General features: G+C 32.4%; 1 protein-coding gene across 1 annotated transcript; it reads right to left on the bottom strand.

Moving 5' to 3' along the window:
- Positions 1–5,465: 5,465 nt before the first annotated feature.
- Positions 5,466–9,570, bottom strand: LOC116187106 (imidazoleglycerol-phosphate dehydratase, chloroplastic-like). Its single transcript, XM_031515707.1, is given in 11 exon segments — positions 5,466–6,016; positions 6,173–6,282; positions 6,390–6,452; positions 6,635–6,709; positions 7,333–7,425; positions 7,594–7,698; positions 8,382–8,398; positions 8,401–8,505; positions 8,596–8,641; positions 8,763–8,892; positions 9,274–9,570. Coding segments are annotated over 10 exon segments (717 nt in total). The 5' UTR covers positions 8,838–8,892; positions 9,274–9,570; the 3' UTR covers positions 5,466–5,988.
- Positions 9,571–12,877: the final 3,307 nt, after the last annotated feature.

Raw genomic sequence — 12,877 nt, 5'->3', positions numbered from 1 at the left:
TAAAAAATTTACGGATTCCCAGTCGACCTATCATCATCATCCACGTGGCATCGATAGTACACGTTAGTGATTTCCGTTTAATCAATGAAAAATTGACATCGTGTTAAAATTGATATTAATAGTAATTTGAACATTTTTAGGACAATAAAAAAATTCGTATTAAAATTAATAAAATATGAAAAAATTGTGTTTTTTAGGTAATTAATCAAAAAATAAATTATATTTCATTAATTTTCTTATACACCTATCCAATGTGTGAGCTTGTCCCTAACTTTCCATACATTCATACAGCACCGTTATTTGCACCCATTAATACTGGGTCCTAGATTTGTGTTATCAGAACTGGACCAGAGCTTGAACCGGTCAAGACATGGATTCATGGGTTCGATGGGTTGAATCGCAGATTTAATAAAATATTAAATAAATACTTATATTATTGTGAAAAATATGATAGCTAATAAAACTATATATAACTGAAAACACTATTTTTTTTTTTGCATACTAAATCCTTAAATTGTGCACGAACAACATCAAACAGGCTTGGTTGCCTAATTGGTTAGTGCTTCGGCCATTAAACAAGGGAATCTTTGAGATCAACTGTTTAAGTCACACTTCATTCATCAAATTTTTTTTTATTTCTAATAATAAAATGAGAACCCATTTGTCAACTGATAAGTGCCCTAGATTTGCCACTGTATTTGTTCTTGCCATGGAGTCCTATACTAAATCCTTAATTCTGCTATTGCTTGGGTGAAATTCATTATCAGTCAAGGTGTAAGAAGCTCAACATCTTCCATCTATGTTTTCCTAATAATTTATACGCGGAATAAAGTCCGCGCTTCGCTTCACCAAACGAATCAATAGCAGAGTTATTTCACGTTCTAATAAATAATGAATCAATAGCTTCGCTTCCTAATAATCACTATGCTTCTCTTCACTAAATGAATCAATAACGAAGAGAAGCAAAGTGAGAAGCAATTCAGTCTTCATATATAAAAAGAATAATAATGTTATAGAATGACGAAGAAATGCGACCAAGAGCGGAATCCCACATCTCTCTACTGTTCTATCACAATCGTCTCTCTTGCCAACGGGGAGCCATGCTGACCAGCCAAATGAGCAGAAGTCCCGGCATAATATTGATTCCTTGGTAGACAAGAGAAGAGAAGAAAAGGTGAGCCGTGAGGAGAAATTGGGTAAAATTAAAGCAAAAAAAAGGTAAAAAAAAAAAACCAATGCTATCCATGAACCTCGAACCTCTGATTATAATGGGAAAAGAGTTTGTACTCGCCACCAGCAGACAGAATGGGACCTGTAATCATTTCTTTGTTAATGTCTTCTTCAATAGTTCTTTAGAGCCTCATCAAGTTCTCTTGATGTGTTGGAGGAGTTCTCTAACGTTTTCGGATAGAAATTCAATCCAGATTAAAGGAAAAAAAGATTGTTTAATTTTTCTGGCCTTTCAAGTTATCAAAAGCAAGCACTTATGGATATTTCTGGTTTCAAGAAAGGTAAATTACCAATCAGGTTCTTGGAGTCCCTTTAATTGGTATGTTGAAAGCTATCCTAAGGACTGATGAAGCTCTCATCAATAGGATTACTTTTCATTCAAAGTTAGATCTTCAAGTTCCTCCCTTATGTAGACTCCAGCTAATTAACGAAGTGCTTTTCAATATAGCCAACTATAGGCGTAGTCATTTCATAATGCTCAAGAAAATCATCAAGGTGGTTAAAAAGAAATGCAACTCCTTTTTTTTCTTGGAAAAAAAGAAAAGAAAATTCAACTCTTTCCTACGAAAAAGGAGTGATTGGATGAAAAACGGCAAAAGTTAGATGGCAACAAAGGCAAATCATATGTGGCATGACATGTAGCAAAATCCCTTAAGTTAATGCAATTGAAAATAGAAAATATAATTTTCGACTTTAGAAATTAAAAAATACTTAAAGATATAAAAAAAACCTATTGTAAATACAAATATTTATACGTACTTGAGTGCAACAAATGCAATTATATGTGGCTTTACATGCAGCTAAATCCGTTAATAATTAAAAAGAATTGAAAGAAAAGAATGAACTAAATTTAATAAGGAAAAGATTATATGAGAATCAATTCTGAAAATTAAAGAGAGGCGGTAATTAGATTTTTAATAAAGCACCTAAATTACGATTGTAACAAAAAAAAATGGAATGAAAGTCAACCATAAGAAATAATAATAAAGTACTTAAAAAGAATGGTAAATTTCGACGACACCCGTATAGTTTGTGAAATGGTCAGCAACATCATTCCTTTCAAAAATAGCGACATACCAACCCCTCATTTCGCTGATGTGACGCCAATAGAACATTTACTTTGCAACACGGATCTCTTGTCATGCAACTGCACAAATCGATTCGTTACTTGATTTTTTTAAGGAACAAAATCTGACCCGATTTAAGGAAAAAAAAGTAGAAATCAGCGAAATGAGGGGTGCTGCGTCGCTAATTTTGGAAAGAGGGGTATTGCTGGCCATTTTACAAATTATATGAGGTGTCGTCGAAATTTATCCTAAAAAAGAAAACATTTTATGTCTATATTTATATATAAGTAAAATTCACTTGAGGAGCAATGAATGCTCTTGAGTTAATGCAATGAAAATACGAAAAATTAATTTTCAATTTTAGAAATTAAAAAATACTTAAAGAAACCTAGTGTAAATACAAATATTTATATGTATTTGAGTGTAACATATGTAGTTATATGTGTCATTACAAGGAGCTAAACCCCTTAATAATTAAAAGAAACAAATGAACTAAATTTAACAAGGAAAATCTTTTTATGAGAATCAATTCCTAAAATTAAGGACAGGTGGTAATTAGATTTTTAATGAATGAACTAAATTACAATGGTAAGATAAGGATTTAAAATAAAAATTAACCATGAAAGATGATAATAAATAAAAGTACCTAAAAAGAAAAGAAGAAATATACAATAATCGCTTCATGGAAGTCATGACATTCGTAATCAAAATATTAAAAGATGCAACCGGAAAAAAAATTTAAAAGATGACACCAAATTAAACTAGAATTTAAAAAATTCAGAAGGAAAAAATTAACCGCAAAGAATTAGTATGACATATACTTACAAATAATTAGTAAAATCGAGTTCACAAAATAATTTTCACATGAATTAGAAATGTTAAAAAATTATAATGAATTTGAATTGAAAAACTTTAAGTGAAAAATTCACCTCAAAATTCAAAACAAAGGACTTTTGATGACTAAATTTTTCCCAAAGATTTAATCGTTTAATACCATTACATATTTTTAATTTCCTAGAAAATAGTGCTACTTATAAAAATGCATGGCAGTATAAATTTTGAAAGTTTGAAAATCTTATAATTATCCTTTTAGTTTGTGACATCTGTTAATTCATTTTAATAAGATTGTATTAGTGAAGTATTTCAACTTATTTAGGGGAATTTACCTAAAATGACCCATGATTTAACTATTTTGTCAAATCTATCACATGATTTACTTTTTATATCAAATCTATCCCGGCGTTATTTTTTCCGTCGACATCTAAGGGCCGTGCTGACGTGGCACCACGTGGCAAGTGTGGCCCACTATCCCTTCACTTGCCATGTCGGTACGACCGTTAGATGTTGACGGAAAAGATAATGTCGGGATAGATTTGATAAAAAAAATCATAGGATAGATTTGACAAAACGGTTAAACCATGTGCTATTTTAGGTAAAAATTATACTTATTTATTGTAAGCAAAAAAGTAATTAAGTAATTTCTGAATAAACGCGTGCAATACATAGGATAGAAACTACTTTCTTACTAAGTAACGTGACATTAATAACTTAAAAAATTATTATAAAAATTATTATTATGAATGATATATTATATATATCTAAAGACATATAGTAAAAATTGACTTGCGAGTGCAATAAATGTATTTCAATTAATACAATCGAAAAAAAGAAATGTACCATTTTTTAAATTATAAAAGTAATATAATTTGTAAATAATGAAATATTAATTAAAAAAGTACAATATCTTTTTAACCAAAAGTAAGTGATAATGAACGATTAGAATTATGAAATCTTAAAAATTTTACCAAGATAACATAATATGAAAATTAAAATGTATAAATAAAACTGTATTGAACGCTTTCAATTTATTAACTTCATATTCGTATTTTATACACAACTTTGATGATCATGTTAGAATATTGATTGAACTAATAACATAAAAAAAACTAATATTATGCTTCAGAATGATAAATGGGAAAATACAACACGAAATTAAAAAAAATGAAATAAATTCGTGCAACGCACGGGGAGTAGACTGGTCATATATATGAATTTGATTACATAGTCATAAATAGGAGTAGAATAGTAATTAGCTTATTAATTCATAGGTTAATTGCTATACATAAAGAAATAAAAGTATAATAATTATTATTATGATTAATAGTACTGTATGACACGAAAAAATTAAAAGTAGTATTAAAAAATGATTTCTATTTCATTAGTAAATAAATATTCATAAATTTTTAGAAGTAAGCTAACCTTACTAAAACTTAATTAAGTATTTCTTTCATCGAAGGGATTGGATCATCTTATCTAAAATTATTTAAATTCATAAAACTCACTTATGTAATATGAAAAGATATAAAGTACAAGCATGTACTAAAATTTTGAATATTCTGTAATTATTTTTCTTTCATCAAATAAAACTAAAAATTTTGAGATTTTTAGGATTTTTTAAAATTATTTCCATAGAAATCAAACTGTTAATAGAAATGATTTATATGAATTTATTGAATAGATTCTTTGCTTATAGATTGAATATATATTCAAAATCATATATCAAAAGATCTACCGTATTAAAGTTTATATTATAAAAATAAACTTTTTACATATTAATATAAACTATAAGTTCATATCAATTATTATTTACATATTTAATTTCTTATTATAAAATTTTATTCACAAAATCTGTGCGATGCACGGGTTTAATTACTTACTATATATATATATATATACATTTGTAAATCTTTTTAATACAGCAAAAAAATGTATATCTTTTTGTTAGTGTACCATTGGTTCATTTACAGTTTTTTTTCCTTGATTAACGAATAGTTCACTCACAGTTTGTTCATCTTCTGAGCATGCTCTCTTTCGTTAATTAAATGTCATGTATGATATCAATTTATCCACTTTATAGTTATTCTTCCTTGGGAGAATTTACAAGTCTCACTACTTAATTTTTACTGAAAATACAAAGACGCAACTGCCGTGAAATGCGCAGCTCACAACTCACAAGACTAGTGATATATAAACCCAAGTAAGAATGCAAAGACAGCTTGAGAGACATCTGATGGAGCAAACATAAAGACAAGATTAGTGATATATAAAACCGAGTAAGAATATGCAAAGACAGCTTGAAAGCCATCTGATGGAGCAAACACACAGACGAATTAAAAGTCCAGAGCACAAAGTTCTCATAATTAGGCATTTCCAGCACATGTGAACCATAAGTACTGGACAAGAAGTTCCTTCATACCCAAATTACACACAGGAGGCGTCTTGCTGGAGAAACTCTAATACAGGGCTAGACCGTAAAACTTGCTAAACGAGGATCTTGTTGACTTATCTTATGTTAATAGTACCATGAGCAAATTACACGGAAGATGGCATCTTCCTGGAGAAACTCTAATACAGGGCTAAACCATAAAACTTGCTAAACGAGGATCTTGTTGACTTATGTTAATAGCACCATGAGCAGGGCACCCCATCATGCAGCAATCACATGAACATAAAAGCCAGTCTCATCTCAGTAATGTATATCGAACAAAAGTCGCCGTTTTCCTCTGGTTGCGTCACCTTTCTGATGATGCAAAATGTATCTCTAGGTAAATGGTGAGACAACATACCATGTATGAAGCCTGTCGGAGAATAACATGGCATAAACTCTGGTGTTCATACAAGTCATTCCTCATCAAGATCGTGATAGAACCCCTTTCGAGCTGCACAAATTGAACCACGAAGTGTTTGAGACAGAGCCTAGTAATTTTAGATCAGTTGATGGTTTGAATTTAGCTCAACAACCAAGAAATTCGTTTGAACACACTATAAATATGAGCTCTAGAATCATCCTAATGCAAAAGATAAGAGATACAAACCTGGGAACTGTCCCAAGACGCCTTGGATCATACTCGGTGGCTTGCCAAAGAGCCCTAGCAAAAGCCTTAAAAGTAGCCTCAATAATATGGTGCGATTTTTTTCCAGCTAGCTGCAATTAATGGGTGTGGAACTATCGTTGTCCGAGTACAAGAAGAATCCAGATTGAACCACGATTTTGAAAAATTAAGCTAAAAACCAGAATTAATAAATATTTACCTGTCTTACATGAAGTGTCATACCCGAGGTATTGACTAGGGATTGAAAAAAATGCTCTACCAACTACAAATATAAGAGTTCTAGTAAGAGATATGTAATGTTCATTACCAAAAACAATGTGATATCTGATATTCAATAATCAACACAAATATGTCGAATGAAATACAATCTAGAGAGGACTCTTCACCACTTTATGAGGCCTCAAGACTCAAATTCTTTATAGGAAGATGAATGGGAAAAAATACCCGAGTGTCATATGTCCCTACCCTCTCTGTGGGTATCTGTATATCAAAACTTAAATGCGGCCGCCCTGACAAATCCTGAAGAAAATCAACAGAAGATTATCTCCTACATATATATATATATATATATATATATATATATATATATATATATTCACTTTGTAAGTAATATAGATTAGAAAACTATCTGGAACTTCCAAAAACAAATGGGTTTAAACAAGAGAAAGCAAAAGAAGGTTTCTTCCCGGGTCACCAAATACTATAACAGAGTTGAGGGCAAAAAGTTCAAGCGCTTAGTCTATTTTTCATCAATGATGATTTAAGCAACACCAATCTCTATGCAAAACTACGAATAAGAATATCACAGTTCACTTCTTTTAAAAGTCCCATAAAGTTGCTCTTCCCACAGCACCTTGACATAAATATCTGTAGTCTAAACCATAACCTTCTTAACCAAGGGAACCCATAGCTACTATATATATTCAGCATAATACTTTCCTCCAACCCTCCTCTCGTGTAAACTACTGATCGCACCATTAAGCATGACCAGTTCATTTGCTTATCTTCATCAGTTGCATAAAGATAAATATCATTCCTTATAAGCCTTGTCTTCTTTTTCTGTTAACTTAAGCCTTATATCCTAAGAATGACTTAGGTAACAAGCTAGGACAGTTGAATGTACAGAAAGATCTAGAACATGCCAGTGCAACATGTACAAGGGCTTCATCAAGTGGAGCTGAGAAATCACTGAAACGGTTTATTCCTTTCCTGTCTCCAAGTGCCTGCAATAAAGCCTGCCAATCAAGCAAAAAGGCATATTAGACAACCAACAATACAGCATATCAAGCACCAAAATCATTTCAAACAAATAGGAAAGAGCAAAACACCCATTTGGCTTGCATAACCATTCAGCCCATCCCACCGAGGCTAAAATTCATATCTCAGATAACAAAGATACTCACTGTTCCAATAGCAAGGGCAACATTCTCATTTGTATGGTGATCATCTATGTGAATGTCGCCAATGGCCCTCACATGCACATCCAACAACCCATGCGAAGCAAGTTGCTGATATGATCATAAAGGCGTAAATGTAAGTCAAAGGGAAATAACAACTCGAACTTACAAAATGGCCATGCCATGAAAAGTAGCAGAAAATCTAATAGCCCCAGTCTCTGAACTTTTTGCCTTCCACTACGATATTAACCTTCCAATGAAGCGCTGAAGCCAAATCAAGAAAATTAGTTCTTCAGGAAATAAAACCCTATGCATCCATCACAACCTTAAAAACCGTTGTCAAACACAATCCTAAGTGAGTCATCAATGTAAGTCAGACAGAACAGATAACAAGTCAAACTCAGCAAACAACTATGCCATGAAAATACAACTAATAGAAGATAATTTAACTGCCCCAATTAAGTTTTGCCTTCATTTAGGATTTTGACCTTCCAACCACAAGCTGAACCGGACCAAGAAACTTTCTTCAGGAAACTAGCCAAAAATCGCTGTCAAAGACAATACTTGGTAAGTTTAACATGTAATTCTACTATTAGTATTGATGGGGGAAAAAAGAAAATAATAATAAACTTTCTTCAGGAAACTAACCAAAAATCGCTGTCAGATACAATACTAGGTAAGTTTAACATGTAATTCTACTATTAGTATTGATTGGGGAAAAAAAAAAAAAAAGAAGCTAAGTTTCTTAATAATGAACAGCTGCAAAGCAATTACAAGCTTGTTCTAAGACTTACATCTAACATGTGATCCAGAAAGGAATCCCAGTGCTGCTATCAGCAATGCCAGTGCCGTCAAGATGGATCTTCACGGCCACGTCTATCTCCTTGGTTACCACCCTCTTCACCTCTTCGATTCTGTCTACAGAGAATATGGATTCATTAAACTCCCAAAAATCATCACCACATCCAATTCAAAATGGTCAGCACCCAACAGGACTTCTCGGCTTACCGGAGCTGACCAGTGAAGGGGATGCTGTCGCCAGGGACCTGTCGCTCTGAATGGAGGAGGAGCATGAGATCAGTTTCTGATAGTGGGAACTTTTTTTTCTGAGAGGAGCAGCGGTAAATGGAGCAACTGGGGGAGAGGGCCTTGGGGAGGAGAGCTCTGAGAGAAACCTTAGCGGTGGGTTTTGGGGGATGAACGTAGGTTGGGGGAATCCCAACAACACGAGATTGAACTGAGAGCTCCATTTGCTGTGCCGCACTTAGAAGAGAAGAAAGGCCGAACGATAACTAAATCCGAGAACTGAAAACAATAGAGTTCCCAGGGATTAATTCGCAATAATCGCCCCGTATTTTCTTCTTACTAAGACACAAATCAGCTCAGCAGATTAAAAATTATGCGGCGTTCGGAGAGTAAGTCAGCAAGTGAACGGCCACAGTCCACACTATGATATCATTCATATCAATAAGCTAATCAGCAATTGAACAGCCACACTATGATATCAATCATATCAATCAGCTAATCAGCAAATGAACAGCAATCAATCAGATGATCTATTATTCATAATCGACTTGACCGACAGCCACAAACACTACTGGCCAATCAACAACCCGAATGACTAATTACACGGCATTAAAGAGAGTGAGGGAAATCAGTGAAGTGGAGAGAACAGCAGCAACTGACAGCCTGGCCACCTGGGAGAGGAAAGCAGCAGCAGGCAGCAGAGCTCCGGTCGAGCAGGGGCAAATCGATTTCCACTGGGTGGAAGAGAGAAGCAGCAGCAGCAATCGGGCTCGACGACGTCAACAGGGAGGGAAGGAAGCAGCAGCAGCAGCTCGCTGGCCAGATGAGAAAGAGAGGGAGACTGAAAAATAGCGACTGAGCAGGACGGAGCAAGAGCAGGAGCAGGCCGGAGCAGGAGTAAGAGGCAGAGGGGTGATGAGCGGCGTCTCATACAAAGTGAAAATGACATCAAACAAAGTGTTCTATTTTGTGAAAATGGTCCAAAAATTTAATTTTTTATTTTATTAAATTGTTTGGGGTGTCAGTTTTCGGTCCATCTTTTGATGAAAAAAACATTGTGAGTTGTGGTGAGTAAAAATTTTAAAATATCATATAACTGGTGAAAATTTCATAATATATTTAATATGGTAAAAAAAACTCGAAGTACCGCGTTGCACGATATAATTTTTCATAATTGTAATTAGGAAATCAAAAATAAATTACGATAAACTTTTTAAAATAAATATATATAAGAATAGAGTGAATTTACTCTGCCAATTTAATTTTAAAAGAATAGAGTCAATTTCTTGATACCAAATTACAACAAAATTTAAAAATATACAAAAAGAAAAATTAATGACACAAAAGGAATATAAAATTTTATAATAAATAAAATAGCATTTAAAGAATTACGAAATTACAATAAATTACATTGTAGGATTAAAAATTTTCAAATAAAAAATAAATCTTAAAGTACAAGATCAAAAACTTTCAATGGCTCAAAATCCAGCAAGATATTGATAATATATTGAGTTATTACCACTATATATCCCAATCTTTACATTTTTTCTTAATTTTATCTCAACGTCGATATTGGGTTATTAATTATAACAAAATTTTAAAATATACAAAAAGAAAAAATTAATGACACAAAAGGAATATAAAATTTTATAATAAATAAAATAGTGTTTAAAGAATTACGAAATTACAATAAATTACACTGTAGGATTGAAAATTTTCAAATAAAAAATAAATCTTAAAGTACAAGATCAAGAACTTTCAATGGCTCAAAATCCAGCATGATATTGATAATATATTGGGTTATTACCACTATGTATCACAATATTTACACTTTTTCTTAGTTTTATCTCAACGTCGATATTGGATTATTATCACTATGGTTTCAAATATAGCATCGTTAGGCTAGATTTGAAACAAAAAATGGTAACGTTAGAATATCTCAGGGAAAAAATCAACGTTTGGATAAAATTAAAAAAAATGAGAGACCGTTATGATACATAGTAGTATTTCCCCTAATATATTTGTCCTTTTCTTAGACAGTACTACTTCATAAAAATGCGTGACAATACAAATTCTGAAAACACAAGAACTTTACAATTATCCGTTTATTTAATGGTACTTATTAACTCATTTCAATAAGACTATATTAGTCCAACATTTCAACTTGAGGTTACAAGCAAGCAAGCAACTAAATCATATTTGAAACATATCCATGCGGTGCATTGCACGGATTTGTTTTATATATTACTTGGTAGCTTCTTGCTTATAATACCTTGAAATCTTTTACTACTTTAGTCTTATCAAAATGGTTTAATAAATATCACCAAATGAAATGATAGCTATAAGATTATCAAATTTTACTAATGCCATGTATTATTATGATTAGCAATGTCTTTAAAGAAATTAAAAGTACATATAGTATTAAGAATATAATTTTTTTTATGAATTTTGTGCCTTTGAAGTCCTCTATTTCATACTTTGAGGTTGGTTCCTAGTTTCAATTTTTAAATTTCGTTGTGACATTGTCATTTCAAAACATTTGCATTACAAATTGTAATAATTTCTTTTCATTATTAAGGAGTTAGTTACTTCAGATTGCTAAATTTTGAAAATAATTTACTAATTGACGAGTAATTTATGTAAAACAAACCCGCGCAAAGCACGGACACGATACTAGTTTAAGGTTTCGTTTGGGAGTGCGGTAGCTGTTGGGTAAATGCTTATTTTATTGAATTTTAAGTAGAACCAGTGTTTGGTGAATTCTTTCAAAACGATGGTTTGGCTAATTTCTGCGGTTGAAAACATAATTTTCTCTAGTAGATTAATAGATGCTTATAAAAACTGTTTAAGCTTATTCTTTATTTTAAGTATTAATTTTAATTTCAGTACTTTCTAATTGTTACCTTCCCAATACTTTTACTTATACTAAAATCAGCACTTATTTTTCAGTAGTTATACTCCAGTATTTTTATTTCAGCACCAACACTTCCAAACCAAGCCTAAATGCGTAAGAAATTAAGAGCTTAATGAAATAAATAAAATTTGTATAGTTGATAGAAAAGGAAATACACTTAGGAGGCGTTTGGTTGGTGAAAAATAGGTCTACAAATGGAATTGGAAGGAACCAAATTCCAATTGTTTGGAAAGGGGAAATTGAGAGCATTTGCAATGGGATGTCCATTTAGTGTTTCATTTCCCATTTCGGGAGCCCACATGGGGCCACGTCACCCAAAATTGATTAAAGAAAAACTTGTCCCTTTCTCCCATAATAGGGAGGCCCATTTTGGGGGCTACACATGATTTTTTATTTTAAGAATTTTATTTACATATTTATTTGGCATGTGACGCGCTCCGTGCATAAACTGTCCCCCAACCATCTAATCTGAGTTGGGGGACAGTATCTCTTCTCTCTACATGGGGGAAGAAAAGTGTCCCGATCTAATTATCACGTCAAAACAATTAAGTCGGTTTTTTTTTAGAGCATTGCAGATGCTTTGAATTCCATTTCCATTAAATAGGATAACTTAACCTCTCGAATTAGGGACTCTGATTCTCTAATGCACCTACAGCCCGTTTGGTACGATGGAATCGGCCTGGAATCGAATCGTCATTCAAAGGTCAATTATGTTTCCGCAGTTTGGTAACTTATGGGTTGTTTAGAAATGGAGTTGAGTTTTAACTCAACTCCATTCCAATTTTGTATATATATATATATATTTAATTGAGTTATAATAATAAGGTGGATGGAGAAAATAAAAAAGTAATGATTGTGTTATTGAATTATGAGAAAAAGTAAAAAAAAAAGTAATGAATAGTTAAGAGAATTTAATATTAAAAATTAAATTAAATGGTTAAAAAATTGAAGAAAAAGAGAAAAATAATAATTGTATTGTTGAATTAAAAATAAGTGAAGTATAGTAAAAAAAAAATTCCAAAACCAAACAAATTCTTAAAATTGGGCCGGAGTGGTCATTCTCTCGGAATGGGCATTCAGCCACTTTTCCTAATTTCAATTCCAGCCAATTAGCAGGGGAATGGCCACTCCTCCACCGAACTTTTTAAGTTAAAAATTTTCATTACCGATTTTACCCTCATCTCTTCACTCCAATTACAAAAATTACCTAAACCTAACCCCGTCTCTCTCCTCTTCTCGGGAGAAATCCTCTCCACGCCGCTGAACCTCACCACACCAACTAGGCAAGAATTCTGATAGGAATATGCATAGATATCGGGTATATCCAGAATCGATCGAAATTTATTTTTA

The sequence above is a fragment of the Punica granatum genome, chromosome 1 (assembly GCF_007655135.1).
Source record: "Punica granatum isolate Tunisia-2019 chromosome 1, ASM765513v2, whole genome shotgun sequence".
Lineage (NCBI taxonomy): Eukaryota > Viridiplantae > Streptophyta > Magnoliopsida > Myrtales > Lythraceae > Punica > Punica granatum.
Note: the sequence above shows the minus strand (reverse complement) of the source record. Positions and strands in the feature narration are given on the sequence as shown.